Source organism: Pseudopodoces humilis, chromosome 9, assembly GCF_049639895.1.
Source record: "Pseudopodoces humilis isolate 2021_Gansu_Grassland_sample_001 chromosome 9, ASM4963989v1, whole genome shotgun sequence".
Taxonomy (NCBI): domain Eukaryota; kingdom Metazoa; phylum Chordata; class Aves; order Passeriformes; family Paridae; genus Pseudopodoces; species Pseudopodoces humilis.
Window position 1 is genome coordinate 24,527,244 of NC_142208.1, and position 23,594 is coordinate 24,550,837.

Genomic DNA, 23,594 nt, shown 5'->3' on the forward strand with positions numbered 1-23,594 from the left:
CACAGGAGAACATTTGCCCCATTGCATTCTTAACTACGCTGTTCACCACTGCTAAACTTAGTGCATGCTTGAACTTGTCCATTCACCACTCCTGCAGAGCTGACAGCACAAACAAAATTAAATAGCAAAGGCCCTAAAAAACAATCATCACTGAGTTACACTGCACTGGACCACCAAAATTAGGGCTGTAGGTCTCCACTTGGGCAATTAACCCAGACTAACTAGTGGAGTGAATATACACAATTCCATCAGAATCACAGAATTCCCTCTTTGCTCTGCACAATTACTAGTTTTTGTACTACCATTTTTGTTTAATGTCATTTTCAATGCTCTGTTACTCCATTATAGCACTATAAACAATCGGGATGACCCTAGCAATAACAAATGAAGCTCTTGATGTTTTATCATCAGGATGAAAACAACTTACATGTCTTTCCTCTTCCTAATACAATTCTTGATAGTCTTTACGTTTTTGATGTCCTAACTGGCTGCTAGTGAGTTCCTCTTTCCGGGCCACTTTGAAGAAAACCTGCTTAGATCAGCAAACCACATAGGGCAGATAATATTTTGCTGATACACAGAGCCAGTGCTTGAGCACAGCCTTGTTTATTTGCCTTTCCAATATTGTGACATTTCAGACATCTCCTTGCAGCCAAACCGCCTGTCTGTGTCATTGTGTGGGGAGACTGAGACCTGCCTACCTAACATTCCTGCCGCGGCTCTGGGGATGCTGTTCGGCTCCTGCACAGCCAAACACAGCGTGGGATCGTGGCATGCTGCTAAATCCAGCTGCTGTGTTTCACCTTGCAGAAAGCTGCATTACACCTGCTGTGGAAAGGATCCTCCCCCAGCTCTGCACACAGACCCATGGAACAGAGGGTCTGCTCCCTCTGCTCAGATGCTGTCCTGTTCATGCTCTGTTCAGGCACTGAGTAGCACCCGCATGGAATCAGAGAACACTTGGAGTCATTGGATGAAATGCAGCAGATGACCACTGGTGACTGAAGCTGAGGCCAGGCACGGATCCTTGGTCCCATTTTCCCTGCCCACTTTGCTGGGGAGGGACTTTCTTAGCAGTGGGGCCAGCACCCAACTGGGGTCAAAATAGCTGTAAAAAGCCCAAGGTGACACTGGGCAACTGCAAGGGTGATGTGGGGAAAGGGGAAAGACACATCCTTCATACTTGCCAGCTGCACACTTTGTGGATGTTTTCCAGCCCAGCATGGCCACTGGGAGGGTGAGAGCTGTCTGCACCTCCACACTTCTCCACCTTATGCTTTGGGCATTTATTTATGCACACACTCAGCTGCAAATCCCCATTCTGCTAACAGCCTTCAAAAGCACTTTCCAGCAAGAAAAACACGGATTTTACATCTGTAGATGTCTTTTACTGCACAGTGGAAATGCCAGGAGTTATCCCTGCTGTCCCAATAAAGTTGTCCTTTTCTCAGCTCCTTTGGGGAACAACAGCATCATTCCTGAACTATCACCTCAGGATGGGATTCTACAACCACCAGCAGCAATTCCATAATGATGGAAGACCTCAAACAGCATCCAGGGAATGTGCCCCAGTGAGCCACCAGCCTGTCACAAGGGTCAGCACTACTGACAGGTCATGTTCACATTATTCTCCTTACACTTCTCTGTTCTGCACTGCAGGCAAGTGCAAGAAAACGATATTCAAAATATTACATTAGGAGGTAGCTTTGACCCCACATGGTGCTCAGGTGCAAATGTCTCCCCAGGGTGAAAGACAACAGATAATTGGATTTGACAAGCAATTTATAGTAATGCTTTCATCTATGCAGAGTGAATTCAATCTTTTCAATCCTATTTACTGAAACACTGGCACCCACATGTATTCTGCTGCCATCATTTGACCCATGCTCAGGAGCAGATGTGACTTGGTTGCACAATTAAATGATGCAGCAATGCCCTAATTTAATTTAAAATCTGTGTTTACAGATATCCAGCCCCTACTGAAGCAGCACAGGGCTGACACCTGGCTTGTTGCTTTGGGTTCTGTTTGCTGTACTTCTTACACCTCATTGGGGCAAACAAATCCTATGGTATGAACAGCCATACTGCCCTATTACTAAACTCAAAAACAACCTGACTCCCAATTCAAGCATATGCACTGCTGAAATAGCACAGCCAAGCTCTCCTCGGATTTGAATCCTTGGGACAGAGCAGTCTCTTACCACCCGCAGTGCCTAATATAATTTGCAAAGAAGTATTTTTAAAAAATGCAGTTTCTACTAATGCTACAGCTCTCAAAACCACTGAGCTACTTCCCAGAGACAGCCGTTTGGGGAAGGGTGGGCTCTTGTTTAAAGCAACATGAAAATGGAGTAGTGAAATTAATTATCTGTATTCCTCCCTCCTTGCTCCTGGGCAACCCCTGGGTTTCCCCATGGGTCGTATCCAGTGTCACTGTCAATGCCAGCCACTGCAGCCCTGATTAAGTCATTACAAGTCAGCCCTTGTTCCTCCACTTCCAGTCAAGAGCAAATGAGACACGTGCAGGCTTTGGAAGCCCTGAAGTGCAGCTCTGTCGTTGACACAGCAGGGCGAGTGGAGTTGGCAGAGACCTGTGGACTCCAGCTGTTTTGGACATGAGTGGTGCCCGTGAGTTGGCTGAGCATTACTCCCTGAGAATTTGCTTGGTTTTCTCCTAGAAGTGCCACATGGGAATAAGCAGGGACATTATCAAAGTAGACTGATTATGCTAAGACCACCTTACCATGCATGGCATCAGATTGCAAACCCCACGTTCAACTAGTGCTAGGTTAGAAGTTTAAGCTTCCAGCAAAAAATCTGGACAGCCCAAGTCATCCCAAGATCTGGAGCCCATTTCTCTTTGACCAAGAATCTCTGCACATCAAGCCAGAGGTTTCCCAAAATGCAAGAGTTCCCCTTAGCATTCATTTGCTTTTCCAATGCTCTTTGCAGACTTCATAAGAGCTGGAAATAAAAATTTCTGTTCAAGACCCAAAGCAGTTTCCTTTGCCTCATCTAAGAGATGTTACGGCATAATCAAAAATCCAGAAAGAATAACAGGAGGGGATAAGTAAAAAATTATCTTTGGGATAATTTTGGGAGTCTACAAGCACGCTATGGCAGCCTGCGCACACAGGGCCTTGTCCCCATCTCACAGCTGGGAAACTGAGGCACAGATGGACAAGTGACATAGTACAGAGGCATGGCAGGACTGTGGAAATCTCAAGTGAAGACCTCAGTTTCTGTAACTCTGCCCCTCACACTGCAAGAGCTAAAGGGGCTGCTGCAGTGGGCTGTCACTGCTCAAGCAGTGTTGGCCCTGACAGAGATCCCTGGGAGGGAATAGGGTTAAAGAAGGGAATTTTGTTACTTTCTTGTCGTATTTTCTCGTGGGGGGAGAAGCGTCATGCAAGCAGGAGTTTTCCACTGGCTAGGCCCCCTTGCACTTATCAATGGGACCTTTCAGGACTCACTCCCTGATTGAGACATCATTTCCTGTCCAACACACTAACCCATTGATAACTCCACACTTGATGGGAACTTTTCAAGCCTACCAGGAAAGGCCAGGAGACCCAGAACAACATATACATGAAAACAGAACTGGGGCGAAAAGAGAAAGAAGAGAGGAAAAGAAAGAAACAGTTTTGGCCACAATTTGCATGCTGACAGCAAATGTTTGTGATCAGGGAGCTGGGCACCTTTAGCAGGTACAGCAGGCACAGAGAAGATGCTGACATACAGCAGTGGGACTGGCAGGCCTGGCACTTCAGCCCAGTTAGAAATGGAGATGGGCAAAAGAGGAAGCTTAAGAACATCCCTCTCTTATCCTCCTGCCAAACAGAAACTAGGACTGGCTGTAGAAATGGTCACATTTCACCCAAAAGGCCAGGAGGCCATAATGACTGACACAGCTTACAAAACAGCCTAGAGACTTCAGGTTTCCAAGTACCAGAAATGAAACATAAAGAGGAGTAAAGATGAAACTGGACCTCTTTAAGATACCCTTTTTTTTTTCCTAATTTATCATGCAAAAAGGCTCAGTGTTACTTTTCAGGACACAGCACAGTCAGCAACAACCTCAATATTGACTGTGAGGACTGATATTGCAACCTCAGCCCAGCTCCAAACACAACCACCAGTCCAAAAATCAACCTTTTCCCTGAAGTTCAAAAGTCTCTCAAGCCACAGCTTTTATTTCTACCCCCGCAATTAGTTTTGCTGCCTACAAAGCTACAATGATACAAAAATATCAGTGGACCTGGATTACTGGCAAACAACACCAACCCCAAAACTCCCCCTATCCATGCAGGTGCCTGGGAGCACTACCAGAAATGAAGCAGCTGATTCCTGGTTTCAGACTTTGGTCAGCAGCTACCCAGCAAGAAAGCTTTTGATGGAATCTAAACATACAGGCACAGAATAGAGAAAAGAAGCTTTACAAAACAGCAGGAGCCAGGACACTGGCTGGCTGGGTAGATGGTTAGGAAGAGAGATTGGCAAGTTTTCACTGCAATCTCCATTACTGAGCTGCTCTGGGAGTGTGCAAAAGCTCTGTTGTTTTCAGTTACTTGGTTAAGTAGTTTCTGGGGGCCCAGAATGTAGTGCTCTCTCTGTTTTAAGTGCATCTGAAGTATTTAAAATTAGATCCCCTCTTTAATAAGAACCATTCATGAAAATGTCAGCTTTAAACGTCTTTACAGTGCAAGTTACTCACTGTGAGCATACCACCCACTTATCTTATACCCTACAAGGGCAGACTCTGAAAAGTTTCAAGATCATGACATGTAACAGACCAAACAAGCACAAAGCCTTATTTAAAGGCATGATTAACCCAGCTGGAAACATGACTAGAAGCATAAGTAGAAATAATATTTTATGTCAGACAGGACAGACTTACCTGCAGGTCGAAGAACTTGCTGTATCTCCGGTAGATTATCTGGGAAGTCAGGTCAGACCATGTTACATTGATGATATAGACCTGTTCAGGGAAAAGAAAACACAAATCAGCCTGGGCCACAGATACATGCAAAGGCAGAACAGTCAACATGGGTAAATTTGAGATCTCACTGGCTGTTCCCCATCACAGTGAGGGATGTAGCCCTGCAAGCAGGACTAGCCTAAATTGAAGCCTGTTGCAGCCTTCAACAGAAATCTTGGGGGAGTACTGAGTGCTCCCATCAACTTTGCTCTGCTTGGGATAAAAGCTCTAACTGAGCAATGACACATTTCCTGGTCTGTGGTAGCACACCCTACCTTCTATCCTCTTTGGAGGGTCCCCGGGCCAGCTACAGGCATGGCTGGGAGAGTTATGCCACCCCTGAAGCAACAGCTCATCATGGGGTGCTGATCTCCAACCCCACACTCCAGGTTGTCTTTGTATATGGAGATGTGGCTGTTGCCCTTCCCAAGCAAGCAGTGGCTCTGGTCCAACAGGAAAGTCAAAGGAAACGCAGCTCCACAGGTGGTGTGGAATGACAGCCATGCAGCACAGTTACTAACTCACACCCATACGTGTGTGACAGACACCAAACCCTGTCTGGGCTCACAGCTCTTGCTGAGTCACACCAGACCACTCAGCACCTTTGGCACTCGCTGGAAGGTGATGTAAATCCGGACAGTGAGAGCAACACTGCTTCCTTGCATTGATGGAAACAGCAATAGAACCTGGAATAAGCCCAGGATTTCCCTTGTCCAACCCTGGCCCATCCCCAAAATAATCCTCTTACAGAAACAACGTTTTGCAAGAAGCTGTCATAAAAAACGATTCACATACACACACACAAACTTGTACATATACATATAAATACACACACAAAACAGAAAAATATTTCTTCTTGACCCTGGTACCTCCAAAATATTCTTTTAAAAAGTTAAAAATGGGCCAGGTTCTTCTCTCTCAGGCCAGTGCTGGTCCTGCTGCCTTGATGACAGATCTGCAACAAGACTTCAGCAAACACAGGATGGAGCTATCAAGGGTGACCACACAAAATCAATATAATGAAAATCACAGCTAGGACAGCTCCTGGGCCTTTAAAGCAATTTCCAGGTTTCACATATGGGCTGAGATAACGATCTGGCAGAGGAAACAGGAAAGCATTCCTCCTCCCTCAGCCACACCACTGCAGCAGGAGCTCTCCCTTTTGCCATGGATGCAGAAGTGAAGCTCTGTCTCCAGCAACAGGGGATGGATAAGCATCACCCTCTTCTCCATCTCCCCAAAGACACCAGACCATCTTCCTAGCTACTGATTCAATTTTTTCTGTACTTTTACCAATAAGAAGTATTGCATGAAAATCCCTAAAGGGGTGTTGAATATTTGGTTTAACAACATTTTTCCAACAACCACCAACGGATTTTTTTCTTCTTCTTTCCTAGTAGGAGAGGTATCCTCCCAGAAACCACAGAGCTCCTGCAGCCATACTTTGCTCTCTGCTTGTTACACCCACATTCAGTCCCCAAAGCAGTCTGCCTCCCATCTCCTGCAGCCCAGTTTCACGGCATTCAATAACAGGAGATGCTGAGCACAGGCTGTTAAGGAGATCTGGAGCCTTTCTTATGATTGTATCACACATATCTGCTCTTCCCACCAGGGCAGAGACCATCAAGGCTGGCAAAGGGAAGACTGCCCAGGGGTAAGAGCCTGACTTAGCAAACCCAGTTATTCTGCTGTATCATAATTCATCCTGGAAAACCAAACCACCCGACCTCTTTCCTGCAATGCCCATATACAAAAGGGTGACATCAGCACTGCCCTGCTGCATGGAGAGTTAAGCTTGTGTAACATGAAGATTTCAGGTCCCCTTTAAAGATCTTACCCATGCAGTCAAGGCAGAGGAGTCAGAGCCTGGGAAGGAAGCTGCTGTTGCCAATTTTCAGGCCGGCCACACTACACTGAAGAACATTTTTCCATGTGTTTGTTGTGGGAAAAAAAAAAGTTTGTAGCTTCACTCTGAGCTAATTCACACACAAATATTTTTACTCATTCTCTATCCAACAGCTACTTTCAGATGGAAAACCCATTCGATTAAAACCAGATCTTGACAGATGGGAGCTGAATAGGATCCAAAAGAAACTTCAGATACTGTAATTCTGGCCCTGAGTTCTCACAAAGGGGATGAGACAGGAGGAGAAACATATTGCACATGTAAATAAAGACTATAAATTTTCTTTCATTATACATCTTTTCTTCAGAAACTAGATACAAAATACATATGCCACAGACATCCAGGCACTTTGAATATCATGGCACTTCAGGCTTCTCCATCCTACTTTTCAGAACCCACAAAAACTGTGAGTTTCAGAAATTTTTAACAGCCTACAAGTCTGCTTGATCAAAATCTAATCCAGGCAGAATTCAATCCTGCTTCAAGATTCCAATTAGGTGGTGCAGTAAGTGGCACAACACCTCCATGATGCAAGAAGGGTCAGAGTTGGGTGCACAGGGATATTCTGGGCAAGAGGTCGGATTTATTTGGTGCAGGGAACAGGTGTAGGAGCAGCACCCGACTGCATGGTGCAGGTACATCCCCAGATCAGAAATTCAGGCTCTGTGGGAATGAAGCTGCCACTGGTTTCAGTCAAGCCAGGATTCTGCTGCACATTTAGGACAGCAATTAAATCTTTTTGAGCCCAAGGTCTCCTCAAGCTCAGTAGGTGATGGATGGGGCAGCACGTAGATACACTGACTTTTATTTCACGGAAAGATTACAGCAGAAGCAAGAAAAGCCTTTAACCATAATCTGCTGTTACTGAAGTGAGAAACCAGTGGGCTCAAAATCTGCTTGGTGGGAGGCAGGTGCAAAACCTAAAGCAGTTGTTGATCTTTTTTGCTTGCTTGCCCAAATCAAACTGCTTCCCAAAAGCCACCATTTAAAATAATGGGGTTTAGTTGAAAAAGATTTGTACAATGCCAGATTATAAATGCAAGGTCTGGAGGTTTCCAAAGCCTTAGATATCACATTTCTCTCCCTTAGAGATCTGAGTTTGGAAGTTGTTTGCTTCTGCCGCCCTGGTCAGATGCATAACCTTTTTGTGAGCAGCAAACTATACATCAGCTTACCTCACCCATTTTTTTATTTTTTTTTTCACTGATCTTAAAATGGGTTGTTGTGAAAGTGATCAACAATGTCCCAAGAGAGGGAGAAAAGCAGTCCTGGGGGAGCCCAGGGTCATGCAAATACAATGGGACAAGGAGGCAGCAGGAAATACTGGATAAATAGGGAGAGTCATCCCACGCTGGAACACCCAGCAGAGCCGGCATCGCTCTCGCAGCTGCCGGCAGAGCCAAGGGGAGCCTTTCTGTGGCATCCAGCAACTCCCCAAAACCGAGCAGCACAAGCCACCACTCCAGCATGCAGCTGGTCCTGCCTGTGAGAGAGTCCCAGCTCCTTGGCACATTCTGTCTTGATAAAAGAAGATAAAATCAAAGCACCTTACGTGTCTTGGAGCAAGCTCTTTCATGTAAGTACAGAACACACAACTAAACTGTAATTGAGATTCCAAATTACTACAGTAATTAATTACTAAAGGCAAAGAGACCTGCTTTATGTATCTGCCATGTTTCTAACCATAAAGGAGTCAAAACACAAACGCTATTCAAATGCATCACCTTAAAAATCCTTAACAAAAGGTCCTTAACAATGAATGAAAATTGAAGTACAAATGACAAACAATTCACTGCACAATCACTGGGTGCTCCAGCCACTAAGAATGTTCACTTTTTAATTTCCCAAATCCACTGTTTTTTTATTGTTGTATTTTAAAATAAATCCTTTTTCAGAGAAACAAGAAGCAGGCCTTTAAAGAGTGTAGATTATAAATCAAGAACTGAGCTTGATAAGTAGCTCGTAATATTCATGGCTTATGATAGAAGATGCAGGGTGCCAGGGGGATTTTATCAGCTGCTAATTATTGTTATTTAATCCTAGCTCTGGGAAACTTCTGCTTTACCCACAACAGAGCAGAAAATTTATTGTAAACTGAAGTCATTGCTGTCCCTTTACTGCCTACACAAGCAATGAGGAGAGATGACTTCCTACTACAAAACACATCCACTCTAACGTCACTGGGCATGACCTTATCGTTGACTGTCTTGTTTTCAATGGAAAATATCCAGTTCCAGCCAGCACAAACCCCAGAGGTAACAAATTCAGGTTATTCTCATGTGACTTATTTTTCAATTGTTTTTTCAGAGGCTAATGTCTTCTTGTCTGCAGCAGATGAGCTAGAGTGGAAGACAAATGTCTGAAACTGGTGGTCTGATGAGACCAAGATAAGAACATACACAAATACAAGAGCTATTGGCAAAGGGAATATTGAAAAGCAGAAACCAGAAATATCCCTGTACACATAAGAGAGGGTGTTGTTAACCTCTAATAAGTAATTACAGTAAATACCAGCTATTAAGAAAGTACTGTGAATGCAAAAGACAACATTATGGTGCAGTTTGTATGCAGATACCATCACAATATCCCCTTTTATCCTGGAAAATGTCAGCTTCTTCAAAGACTCCTGTTAAAGTGCTGGATGTTTGTCCTCCTATGAATCAGGTTTGAGTTGGAAAAGATATACCTTGTCTCCTGTATTCAGATGCTATCACTGCCTGCGAGCTGGAAGCTTTCCACCAGCACAGCTCAGCATGTGTGTGCTCCCTGGTCCACCTCCATGCAAAGTCAACTCAGCTTCTGCAAGGCTTGCAGCAGTTTCAGCTGCTTCATTTACCTGGTGAAATTCGCATTAAAACAACTTGAACTGCAGCAAAGTCAACATACACCAGTGCCCGAAATTACCAGAACACAGCCACTGCACCAACTCACTGTTTGCATAACCATTTTAACGTCAAAGATGTGCTGATGAGCACAAATTGGTGCTGGCCCAGATCCAGATTTGAAGTGAGATCAGCCTAGAGACAGCAATTTTGGTAGCCACAAGATGAAAGCAACAAAGCTGTTCAGCTTCCTGATGTGGTTTGGTTGATTTTAGTATCTTCTTCTACCCTGTAAGACACTGGCACCAGCAGCTGGGGTTTCCCCAGGATGAGGGACCCTAATGTCCTCAATTTCTGCCCTACACAAGAGCCAGTGTGGCAACAGGCAACAGGAAGAGTGGAATGCTCCAGGAATAAGCACAGAGAATGTAAGCCCTTCTTGAACACACATCACCTGTGCCTTCACTTGGCTTGGATCACATCTGACTCTGGATTCAGCGAGCACAGCATGGGCTTCTTGCCCAGCTCACTGGATTGCAAAAGGCCCTAAAAAGCACTGTGAGACCTGAGAAATTCCCACAGAGATGAAGTCAGACCCTCAGCCCCAAGCCAGTGGTAAGTCCATCACTGGTGCCATGCAATGAGGTCACCTTTCAGCACGACGGTCTCCGAGGTACCGCAGCTCAGCTGGGGCAGGGCCGAGGAAGAGCTATTTTCAAACCCACACCAGAGCTGTTCTCACTCCAGGATTTTGAAGACTGAGCTGAGAAACAGAGATGAGACTTGGAAGAAATATGAGACCCAGAGAGCCCCGACAGGAAAGGTCCTTGCAGGGTGGTTGCTGCCAGGGCAGATGTCTCAGAGCAGTCCCAAGGAGGGGGTGACGCAGGCTGCGCACAGGTGTGGGGCGTCTGGCTTTCTCATGCACCAGATGTGGTTTCACAGACACCCCTCTACCCAGCTCGTATTTCCATTACCAGTGGGGAAAATGTAACTGAGAAAAAGCCAAAATGACCCAGGGGTGTAATGGACAAATGTTGCACGTACCTAAGCCTTGGAAGCAAAGCAGAGTTACAGTATGCTGAGAGAGAGTAAACCGAACAGCTCTAGCACTTGCCAGTTCTCATCTGTGAGCAGCCACCACGCAGGCAACTAAAGCAGGACATAGAAATTCCAGTTTCCATCATAATCTGAAAGCTAATTTACAGTCAAAATAAACATACAAGTGAAGGGAAAGAAAAAAACAGGGAGCGGGGGATACAAGAGTTTTCCTTTTTCTTTTGTGGATCTTGTTTCATCTCTAAACTATAGTGTAAAAGGATTCATGCTGGATTAATGCTGCCTCTCTACAGCCATATCACATCAATCTGTTCTGAGTACACAAAAAATAAACTCCTTTCTAGCTCCTCATCTAGTCATATTCTTAAGACTCAAACTGGGTCCATTCCAGTTGAGAAAATCACACCACTACTGCAACTTATATGGGCACAGATCTTCCTCTTGGTGGAGCAGTAACCAGGATGAAATCTGTTTCTCTTTGCCAAATCCCAGTACTTAAAAACAAATGAGAATAGCAAACAACTGCCTCAAGCCAGCCAGCAGACATCCCTGGAACACAGGAAGAGGAACTCATTTGAGTATGGAGGCACCTGGCTGGATGATTTTGCTGGTTTCCTAGCTTCAGGGGGACAGACCAGACACAGAACAGGGTTGTGTCTGAATGACGAATCCAGCTCGTCATGTTTACACAGGTAGAATAAGACAGTACTTAGCCTCCCATATTTTTCTCATGCACTGATGAGGTTTTAAAGCCCACAGTTGAGATTTAGTCTCAACTTCACCCCTTAGGTTTTTGACATTTGCCAGCTTGAGTTTCTAAACACAGTCTTCCAGCATCTTCCTGCTAAGATGCTAAGATGCTAAGTTGTCCCACACAATCAGAGCAAAAAGCCAAAAGCAGAAAACCTCCCTGCTGTATTTCTCTGCATGGCCATGCAGAGCGTGAGAGGCATAAAAAGGTAAAAAGTGCAATCTGCACCCATGATTTGCGGCAGTAACTTGACCAGAGAGCTGCAGAACTGGAACAGCTAGAAGCCCTGCAGCTTGGTTACAAACCACCCCCAAGCCTCTTGCCAGGCTTGTTTGATTACTTCATTTAAGTTCTTGGGGATGTGTGAGCAGAATATGATGTGTCTGATTCTAGCAGACATGCAGTATCTGTGCTGCATTAGCAGGGTTTTGTTTGTTTTTAACTGATACCTTGGGTCACGTCAAAGACCTGTCAAGGCTATCTTAACTCCAGCATAGCCAACAACTACAGCTTATGGAAAGAGAAAAAGAAACAGCACTAGTAAAGACTGGTCACTGCTCCACTACCACTTCCCAGCTTCTGGAAGCAGATCAGCAGCTTCTTTGCAAGGGGAGGAGACAAAGGAAGTGCACAACATCCACTCTTTACATTTACATGTGTGCATGAGGGAGAGGGAGCATCTGTGAGGAGCGCAAGGTGGACTCATATTTCTGTTTCCAGTCTGTCTCAATCCACCTGCATTTACTTTCCATGTGTGATGGAACTATTTGTGAAGCAGAATAACCACAAGGCTCAGTTTCTGCCATTTAAGAATTGTCAGATTATTAGAAAACAGAACATCTAAGCCTACAGATCATTAGAATCTTAGAGAGACAAATGTAAAATGGAAACCAGAATGTACAGGCACTCTGTGAAACCTGCTTCCCTCGTGGCCTTCTCAAATACCCTGCCTGGGTCTGAAAGAGGCTGTCTAAGGCAAGCAAACAAAAATAATACAGCTGCACTTGGAGGTAAAGATTTTTCAGCTTACTGCCTCTTAAATCTGGATGTCATTTGACTTATAAACTATTTTAACTTGATGCTTGTGTCCTTCTCCTCAGCAGATGGTTAGTGTTTCATGACAACCCTAAAATATAAGCATGTCCTGGTGGAAGAAGAAAATCTCCATTCAAGAAAACAGAATTGGAAAAAGAAACAGACAAAATAGACTCTTGAATTTTAAACCCTCCAAGTTTCACTGACCAATTTTGAATATAGGCATTACATCAAGTTCACTAAACTGCTTTTAGAGATTGATTTGCAATTGAAGTTGTTCTGAACTGAAACATATTGCTCCCAAAGAGTACAGCTTAATGTGGAAATCCTCAGTGCCAGTGCTGGATGGGGAAGGGAGGTGGAGGTCCCCCTAAGCCAATCACTTCTCAGCTCCTACATCTTCATGTCAGCAGCAAGGAAAAGAATAGACACCAAGGGGAAACAGCATTTTTTAAAAATTACTTTCCAACATGAAATTACTTAATTCCCCTGTCCTTCTTCTCTACAAAGGAACAAATCTTAAAAACTGACTCAAAACTGCCTTCATCGTCCTTCAACTGAAATGAGTTTTTATCAGAAAGTATTAAGGCAGATACGAGCATTTTTAAAATTACTCCTTAGTTTATAACACTTCTTGCAATCTTCAGCTTTAAGAGATCACTCTGCTGTCATCAGTGATGATGATCATTCAGATGTGGGCAATGTTTGTGTATTAAATCCAATCCTTGTTCAAATGGGTACAACCTGCATCTGATTTTGACTGCCATTACAGCATCATTAGACTCACAGAAGCCAACAGGAACAGTTTAATTCCTTTCATTGTGCTGGATCAAACCTCAAATGAAAGCAAGATTGGTAAAGTACCAGAAGGATGCTGCCAAATCAAAGAGGCTTATGAGAGAAGCAGCTGAATTAATTTTGGCACAAGAGGAATTGACTTGAGGGATGTTCGAAATAGGATGAGTAGAGCTCTGCTCATATTTCAGGCAAAGGGATCTTTGTCATCGAGTGCCCTGGGGCCAGGGAGACAGGAATAGCTTGGTCAAATGAGAGCTAACAAAAACCTGCTTGCTTCTGTTAAGTGCATTAAAATTGACAAGACACAGAGACAAAATATGACCTGGAAATTGCTGTTTTCCACATAACACCAAGTCTCATCCACCTCTGCACCGAGTTATTTGTGCCTGTGTGAGATCTCTTGGAGCACCTTTCTGCTCTGAGAACAAGGGCCCTTCTACCAGCAGGCTTGGAGTGGTGCATTTCCCCAGCTATGGAGCTCATGTACAGTGCTGGAGCTTGCACAGCTTGTGGCCACGTGCAGACACAGAACACCATGGCACTGCCGAGCCCATTTCACACACGGTCCCAGAGCAGCTTTGCTGCAGGTACAGACCCTGACTTGCACAAATGGCGAGTGCTCCCTGCCCAGGCTGCCTTGTGGTCGCAAAGAGCTGTTGTTGCTACAGCCCAGCCTCCCTTTTGGCTTCCAACATCCAGGATTCCTGCTCTGCAGCAACACTTGCATGTAGTTTATATTAGCATGCAAATCTTCCGGCTTTGATTTGTAACCTTACGTATGACCCCCAGATGCAGCGCTGGAAAAGCAAAGCAAGGGCCTGGGAAAATGAGCAAAACTCCTCCAGGCCCTTCCAGAACAATGACAAAGCTCTGGGACATTCTTAGTCCAAATAATGGAAATCTCCTGGGATTTTGCGATAGAATAGTGGGATTTTTTTTCTTCTCATTTTGAGTAGAGGGAATCAAAAAGTTCATGTAATCCAAGAGACCCTCAGTTTCACAAACGTGAAACAGACGTGAGGGGCACAGTACTTTAAGTGTGGAAAAAAACAACTCTGAAACAAACTCTTCTAGAAGTTTCTATCCTATTTGTGCAACTATGTTTTTCATGTATGACTAAAGGATAAAACTTGAGGTGAAATCAACATCAACCAACAAAGCATTTCAGAACTGTCAGCGTAACACGCTGACAGATCACAGAATGGTGTGGATTGGAAGGGACCTTGAAGATGATCTTGTTGCAACCTCCCTGCCATGGGCAGGGAAACTATATTTGCATTTTAAATGCAAAATGATAGAAGAGCTGAAAAAAGGAGCTATCCTCAAAACATAAGCACCATTCTGAAAATGGTCAATTATACTGCATGACTATATCTATATATATCTACAAAAATACAGAAGAATGAATGTACTTGTTCTCTACAGAACAATCCTGACAATGTAAAACCAATTCCTGGAAAAAAGGGAACAAATTTCCACAGCCCTAGAAAGACGCAATGCTGAAGTCACTGGAAAAATGTCTTTCACTGTAGTGACCTTTGACTTCAGGCTTTAGAGAAATCCATGTTTCTTGTGGGGAGACGAGTGAAAGAAGAAAATGATTTTGTGTCCTAGTCTTGCAAACAATGTCTGAATTGCATTGCAAAATGCCTAAGAGGAAAATGTGGAGCACCCTCCTTATTCCAACCCTCACCCCCGGCCTCCTGGCCAAACCAGGAAAACTGATGCAAGAGTCCTGTGCAGAATGGATTCCCTCCCGGCAGGGCACGGCACTCAAACACAAAATTACCTTCTTCCTGTGGACCTTCAGGGTTTTCAGGAAGATACTGTGCCAAATCCTCACACCCTCAATCACTGCCTCTTTACTAAGCTGAACTATTGTCTCTGCCCTTTCCTTCCCTCCTACTCTTAAAATCATCCTCCTTTTTTTCCCTCCTTTTCCCACGCTTGGCTGCCTGCCTTCCCACTTGCAGGAACAGCCTCTCCTGGCCCAGCTGCACAGGACCTTCACAGGCAGTGAAAACCCATCCCTCTCCAGCTCTGCAGTTGCAACCTGGGCCACACACAGGCAGAAGGACATGCAGCTGTCCCCAGCAGCTTCCACACTGCCTTTATCCAGCACACCGGGAGGAGTGAGCACCACTCTGCCCTGCTGACATGCACAGAGATGGGAGAGATGCTTTTTTCATGGAGCATGGTGGCCATGCTTTGCGTGTTTCTGCTCAAAATATCACTCCCTTTAAACCCTGCAAAAAGGTCCAAAAAGGGCCCAATGGTAGGAAAAGCTGTTTAACTGCTGGGCACAGGGATGGCTGCTGGCCACAATGTCTTCACCCCAGCTGAGGAGCTGGGAGATGAGTCTCCAGGTAGAGAGTCTCCAGGCAGTACTGAAGCCAGAGAGAAAGTTGTCCTACTGACCTGCACTGCCCACCAACCCAACCTGCTTCTCTGCAGTTTGTACATGGGGTACCAAAGGAGATGGGCCCCTAAAAGAATGCAAAATTAGGGGAGGTGGTGATTATCAGCAGTGTAACCATACTGCCACAGGACCTGATCACCGAATCCAGCCCCGTACTTGGCACAAGCCACCACCTGAGATCCTGCTGTAAGCCTGGACTCTTTCAGTGTAGGGGTGAAGAACTTTCCCAGGGATTTTCAGTCACTCTAAGCTGGCCTTTGTCACCTTCACAGCTCTTCCCCATAAAAAACTCCACAACTTCTCTGGAGATGTGCACTGCTATTTGGCAATGGCAGCTTCTGTCAGAGATGCCAGGGGTGGCAGTGGCTACACTAATCCCTTCTTGTTTCACAGCTCAGGCACAAGCCTCACATACCCTGGGAGTTACTAATTTTTGGAAGGAGGGTATGTGGCTGCAAGTCAGCATGTGTCCCATTAGAAATAAGTTTTTTAGGCCCATGCCCATATTATATGTTCTATCAAAATCACTAATAAAACATGAATCAGCAAAATGACTTAAAAGTTTACATTTCTGTCAAATGCAGGGCTTACAGTGCTTTAGAACAATAAACAAACCTCTTCCTTTCATTCCCCAAGCCTGAATGTTCTCCCACTCTTAGCCACTTAAAGAGAATTAGGAATGTTGCACAGACAGAAACTCTATTAAATCTGCTGAAGTTTCCACCCAAAGCCCAGAAAGATCACTGTCTGTAACAGCAGGCTTTCAAGAACTAAAGCACCTGCACTCAACACATCAGCATCTGAAGACAGCAGGAATTTGCTAGGCAGAATTTGGAGGAAAAGTCCTAGTTTCATGTAGCCCCACGTTGGGATCTCAAACTGGCCAAAGGTACTCCTCCCAGATTCTTGTCCAGGTAGGTGGCAAGGGTTCACATCCATCTCCAGTGGTGCCTCTTCCTCTGCCTGTGGGAACAGACAAATCCAGGCAGACATCTAACATCCACAAGGCTGAAGTTAAGGTGGAGGTACAGTAAGGAAAGTCTGCATGGTGCAGAGATGCCCAAATTGACACTGACCTGTGTCTCCTCTATACTGCAGCACCATCAGTCCATGGTGGTCAACAAAGCAGCTTGGCTGGGTCAGCTCACTCACACCAAGAGCCCCAAATCTTTGCTGGGCACATGAGCTCTGGCCCAGCATCACTGACAGTGATGTAACACTTTCACATGACTGAACCTTTTTAAAAAATGAGGATTTTACTCCAATCCTCATTCAAAAGATTCAAAGTTTTTAACCTGGGTCCCCAGAGTGATTCTAAATTCTAACTTATGAAGCACGAAACAGAAAGGAGCTGGAGGCACCACTGTAATTTACCACGAGGCAGATATGCAAAGTGGAAGGAGAGGTGAGCCCTGCAGCCCTCTCCATGAAGACATCTCAGCTCCAGAGCTGGCTGGCCAGGGGGCAAACTGAGCAGAAATCACTCTTGTGTGCAGGGCATGAAGCATCGGCTGAATGCCACAAAACGCAGGAGGTGTGAATTACAGCATCTTAACTCACACCCTGAAGTGTCTTGTTGCAAAACAGCTCCGGGCAGAGGTAGGATTTTTTATTTCCAATGTTGTAATTCCCCTGTCTCTTCTGTCTCCCCCACAACCGCCCCTCCAGTAGAGGTACATCCAAAGAGGATCAAATCTCACCCTCCTCAGCCCTGTGAAATGCAAGCAAAACTAGCAGGACTTGGCCCACTGTGCCTTTTCTTAAGGCTTCAATAATACTAAGTTAATACTCCTTAAATATAAAACACTTGTTGCCTTGGAACAACACAAAGATGGACGTAAAATCACTGGATTCACAGACGGGTGCTATGGGTGGGCTCTGCTGAAAGGGAAAGCATCCCATGCTCCAGCAGAATGCCTCCCTTTCCATCTGCTTCCATCACCGCTCCGTGGCAGGAACAGATGGGCTGCCTTGAGGGGCAAAGAAATGTCTCAGGTTCAGGGCCTCGTTGATGGGAGCTGGCTCTCCACCTGCACGCTCACAGATAAAAATAAATCCTTGCCCACACACCAGCAGATGCTGTCAAATATGAGGGCCTGCCCTCAGCAATTCCACTGGGCCACTAGCTCCAGGATTTGCCCTAGTCTGCCTCAGGGAGAAGGAATGGACATCCTGGCCATCCCCTAGGTGGAGCAGCAGGGTGATTCATCACTCCAGGGGCCAGGAGGATAGATTCCAAAGGGGAAAAAAAAAGGAAAAAAAAAGAAAATCTGGGGCAAAACTCTGCTCACAGGTCAACCAAATTCCACTGGAAGCAGCAAACATGGAGTAAGTGTTCAACAAGGCATCCCAAATCCTGTCTGACACAGCCACTGTGGCTGCCCTCACTTGACAGAAGGGACAAAGTCAGACAAAATGATGGCAGGAGCTCTACCAGACGAGAAAGCCACAGGCTTGGGTGCCAGAGAGAGACACCACTAGGCTCCCACAGTCTCTCCTCTCTGTCAACCACCCAAATTGTTCTTGAGGGTAAGCAAAGGAGGCCAGTTGGAAAACAGACCGGTAGTTTTAGTGGAGGATAACCACCAGCCCTGAGACATGGCTGACCACAGGGCAAAACCAGAGCCCCATCAGCATTCTCCAGGAATGTCTCAGAAAGCCCAGGACTACCCTGGATGGGATAGACAAGAGTAAAACATGGCTGTGTGCCACACTGTCTGTGCTCCAGAGGACACAGTTTCTGCTCCCCCAGCTGCCTGTGAGGCTTCTCCACCAGCAACACCAAGACAGCCAAAAGGTTCCTCAAGGTTTGTAAATATGGAGGCACACCTCACTTGATGGTAAGATTTTTCTTGTTCTTCATGGTCACAAAAAATCCCTCTTCTGAACCTTGAGATGAGTGTTTTGCTTTGGTCCCATGGATAAATATCATCACCTCAGGAGAGGAAATCTTCCTAGAAAGTGTAGGGCAGAGACTGAGAAGCCTGGAGATCACAACATCAATCCCTTGGAGACTCAGCCTGCCAAGGCACTGAAGGACATGGTAAATGTCAATGAAGGGCATAATTCCACAGCTTTCAATGGGATTTAAGCCTGCACTTAACTCTTGTCACAGATTTGCAGCCTGTGACCATCAAGGTCTTCCTCTCTGTCCCTTTGTCCCAAGAAGTGACAAATTATAGTGCCTGGACTTCTACAACTGTTGATTTGAGGGCTCTGTGAAAATCCTAACTTGCTGAATATCAGCCTTCTACTATAATTCTGGGCTTTCCCAAAAGCAATCCATGCAGTTGCTCTACAACCATGACCAACAATGCTTTTCCAGCCTTGCAGAGATGAGCAGGAACCCTCCAGCCCAACTCCAGCACACATAAATTGCTCCAATACCCTAATTTCACACATCACTTAAAATCTGCCAACTTCCAGCTGGAGACGACTGAATCCTCTCCATATTGGCTCCCTTCTTGCCACAGCTGCAGCAGCCTACACACGCTTCCAGCCCCTGTTAAACCACACTAGCTGTGGATGCCATGCTGACAGATGGGCAGCTTGGGGAGGGATCTGAAGCAGCCCCTCCATGGTGGCAAGAAAGCTGAGCCATGACTACAGTCACTCAGCAGCCAGGACTCTGTGGAGATACTGCTACATGGATTTGGTCTGTTCACTGCACTGCCTCTCAGCTTGAAACCGCGGAGAGCCACAGTCAGCAAGCATGCCACCAGCCCCTCAAGTCAGCAAATCACTATTGTAGCAAGAAATCACAGAAAACAGAAAAATGTCACACTTCTGCCTGATTAGTCCCATTGCAGTCCCATGGATTTTAGAAGCAGGACGGGCAAAACTGGCTGAAGTTTTTTTCAGGAGTTCAGAGAAATCCCATCTATGGGAAAGGGGTACTAATTCCCATCTGCAGATGTGGCTACTCAAACAGCACACTTGGAAACACCTGAGAGGCTGACTGGAGACCCAGCTACCTTCTCACTGACATGAGAGCCCTCCTTAGCTCAAAAGCTAACTCCAAAACACCACTGAACTACAAATCTCCTTGGCAGGGTAAATTATCGAAGCATGATTTAAAAGTGAGCTCTGAAGTGAGGGAGCTCAGCCAACCTCTGCATCTGGCCACAATATTGAGAGTCAATCCCCCAGTTAACAACCTCAGACTCCATTGAGGTGTGACATTAAAAAACAACCCAAATAATATCCCAGCCATGTCACTTTATTCTTTTTTTTCCCCTGACAGGACATCTGGCATGCAAGCCTTGGGTTTTCCCTCATCCCAGAAAAACCAACAGCCACATTTTCCAGAGGTCTCTTTTCCCTACCCAGGGAGTGGAAGGGATGCAGTCAGTTAATGCATGGCTCCTAACATTTTTCCAAGGAGCTGGTTAGACTCCCATTCCCTTCTCCCATGGAGGAACACAGCTGCTATAATCAGCTTGTAGTTGGGAAGGGGATGGAAATACCATTCCTGTCACTGCTGCTTAAAAATCAGCAACTGACAGTGACAGATTAAAATGAACCTACAACACCCTTGAAGAAGGGAAAGCATCTCTCTTATCTCACACAGAAAAACCCTCCAGAAACAAGTGTCCCAGACTGGACATATCTATCTATAGTAACAGTCTATAATCTGTTCCTAAAACTAACTCAAGCAAAGCTTCCTCCACGTCCAGGCTCTTGCATGTACATTTGTAACCCCTTTAGAAAAGCAATTTCAGGACTGTTCTGGTGAAGCAAACACTGATTTCAGTTGCACAGTGTGATGGATGCAGCTCCCAACAACTGTTCTGTCCTAGCAGGCAACAAACCTGGTAACAGTGGAAAATATTTGTGCAGCCTCTCCTGTTTTTAGAAATTGTCTTCCAGCTTCATGTTCTTGTGAATTTTTTCAGCTGCCAAGAAACCATATTTTCACCAGAAGGAACTGTGGAAATGGGCTTGGATATCCATCACAGCTCCAGCAACCTGACCAAACTTGTCATGACAATACCAGGTAGGACTCAGACCAAGCCAAACACCAAAAAGACTTTAGCTCCTACCTTCAAGTGAGCACAGGGCCAAGGGCACTGATGCCAGTGGGATTGAAGTGAGGATGGAGCTCACAAGAGGCCCAGTCTGAACTGTGAAACATTCAAGAGCTGTTTCCCAAACATTAGAACAAGGCCTTTAAAAGAACCACAGTGTTGCCAGAGGAACACTGAATTGAAGCTACATGACTTAAAGGGAGCTTTGTTTGGAAGCTCCAATCCAAGAACCAACTCAGCCTTGTCACTGGCTCAAAGCTGAGGGGATGGCATCTGGAGGTGAGGGGCGTAGGAGAGGCTTTTCCAACAAGGGAAGAAAAGCTTTTCAAAGAAAACCTTTTCAAGAAAATCTTGTGCTTTGGTTTTAAAGACCCATGAAACAAGGAGGTGAAATGCAGAGGGAATTCCATTGAGAATACCATTACCTGCACACACAGCTGGGACACATAAACTTGACAGTGCCAGACACAAGACAGAAGAAAAAAATGTTTTGGAGGCAATGGTGTTTTCCAGGAAAAAAGAGCAATGTGGCTATAAAATAATGAATTTTCATACTTACTTCAAGCTTTGTGCTACAGGCAGTGCTGGCCTACTGACTGCCAAGCTGGCTACTGTGTTTCTCTTCACTCTGTGATACTTATTTGATTGGCAAGATACTATTCCAGAGCTATAAAACCCTCCTGGAACATTTTTCCAATAAACCAAATTCCTTTTCTTAGCAATCATTTTATTTGACTAATTATTAGCAACACTTGGAACAAAACAGACTGCACAGGCAGAGTTACCAAGATAATTCAGTCCCTGCCCAGCAGATGCTTATGCAGTGCCTGAGAAGGACCAGGACTGAGGTCTCCTATCTCAGCTCCTGATCCTGGACAGCAAGTCTACTGAGTGCATGCTGGGGAGCTGCCTGCTCTAGGGAATGATGTATTCCTAAGGTCAGCAACATCTGACTCAACTTTATGTCCTACCTAGGAAAGAAGCTCTCTTGGGTACTTGCCTACAAGGAGTACTCCTGTCTATCCACACCAGCATAGGTAAGTTTGCTCTTACAGGGTGCAACATCCCCCTGCAATGAAGACATTGCCCTTTGGCAGGAATGGGGAAGAGCAGTAGCTGTACTTTCCCTATACAAAGCAAACAAAAAGTATATTTCTTCCATTTCTCTATCAGCAACTAAAGATATAATCTGGATGCAGTACCTGGGAGACTGCTCTGCAGCCTACAGGGAAGCAGCATGGTAAGGGAAGGTCTAGTTAAACCCAGATAAAATTTATTCTAGGGGCACTGTAGAGCAGAGATTAAAATTCAGGATTTGGAAGCTTTGTGAAGCAAGAATCAAGGGCACATTTATATTTAAATTCACAACTGATATGGGGGGCATGTTGCTGAAATACAGCAATGTGGTGCACCCCATGCAACCAAAACTGCCCCTCCCAGCAGCAGAATAAACTCCCTGGAGTCTCTGTGGCACACTGGAGTCCCGTGGGATATTCCTGTGGGATATAAAAAGCCTCCTGAGTCGCTGGCATGGGGGCACAGCGGCTCAGTCAAGCACAGGGATTTTCTCTTGGAACACTTCTCGTCTCACTCGATGTGCAGGCACACAGACACACAGAGCCCCCAGCCCAGCAAGGGAGGGGATATCCCAGTACCAAATGCTTCAGAAAGTTCAAACAGCAGGCACGTCTGATGGGGAGGGAGCACAGGCTTCAGCATCCTGGGGAAGGAGGGCCTCCCAGGCCCCAGCCCACCTCTGACTCCATCTCCTCTCCCATGGTGCCTGGGGCAGCATGGACTTTCTCTGAAGTCCTGTTTCCACAGACCCAGGTTTCAGGCCCAGAGCAAAGGCAATCCTGGGATGAACCTGCCCTGCACAACACGCAGAGGGCAACATAGTTGTCCCCAGAACAAGGAATGCGAGGTTTAAAATAATCTTGGGGGGGCAGGCAGGGGGAAAGGACAATATCCTGAAGCATAAAACCACGATAAGCACATTCGTTTCGCAGTTGCTCGAACATAAAGCCAAGTCCTGGAGCTCTGCCAGCCAGTCAGTATTTTTATGACTGTATCAAAGCACATGATAAAAACAAAAAGCTTAAGGGTCAAACTCAGTGCCGGGATTAGTAACCAGCTGAAGTGAATAGCATGATACCAGGTCTGAACAGGATCCTCTGATCACTTAAAACATGTCTGTTTTTTACACAGATAGCAGTCATGCCTGAAACCTGTGTGCCAAATTCCTCTCCCTCAGCCCGTTCAGGTGGGGAGGGCTTTGTGCAAAATCTCTAAACCATCCCCACCAACAAGCACCAGCAGAGCCTGCAGCTGTCTCGAGTCACGTACATCACCCAGCAGAGCACACTGTCCAGGCCCTTCCCTCGTTGCTATTTCAGTTCTCTAATGCAGACACTTGCCCCTGTCAGGACTGCCCCCCAGAGCAGTGGAATATTTCCAAATATCCAAATATCTCCAAATATTTCCTGCATTAGGCACTAATGTATGACATGCTAACAGGTGAAGCCGGCAAGCACCAGAAGAGCAGGGCTCCCTTCTGAGCAGGTCTCAAGTTCTTGCAAGAAGGACTAAATATTTTTAATTATTTCAGAATAAGAAATCATCCAATTGTGCTAAGGGATTTAACAGAAGAAGCTGCATCAGAGATTCTGAAAGACCAAAGGGGACTTTCATGTTACTGTACATGTACAGAAACTGTATGTTGAGAAAGGGAATTCATTGCAGAGCAGGAGATCCCAGCCCATGGAAACTGTGTCTGTGACTGCCAGCAGCTGAGACTGC

At 45.5% G+C, this 23,594-nt stretch overlaps 1 protein-coding gene across 4 annotated transcripts in view; it reads right to left on the reverse strand.

Moving 5' to 3' along the window:
- SH3PXD2A (SH3 and PX domains 2A) overlaps positions 1-23,594 on the reverse strand; it is a 247,803-nt gene that overhangs the window by 200,909 nt on the left and 23,300 nt on the right. For all 4 annotated transcript variants that reach the window (XM_088059689.1, XM_088059690.1, XM_088059688.1 and 1 more), the window contains exon 2: positions 4,898-4,978. In XM_088059689.1, coding sequence (XP_087915815.1) covers positions 4,898-4,978 — 81 coding nt within the window. The remainder of the gene's footprint in view (positions 1-4,897; positions 4,979-23,594) is intronic.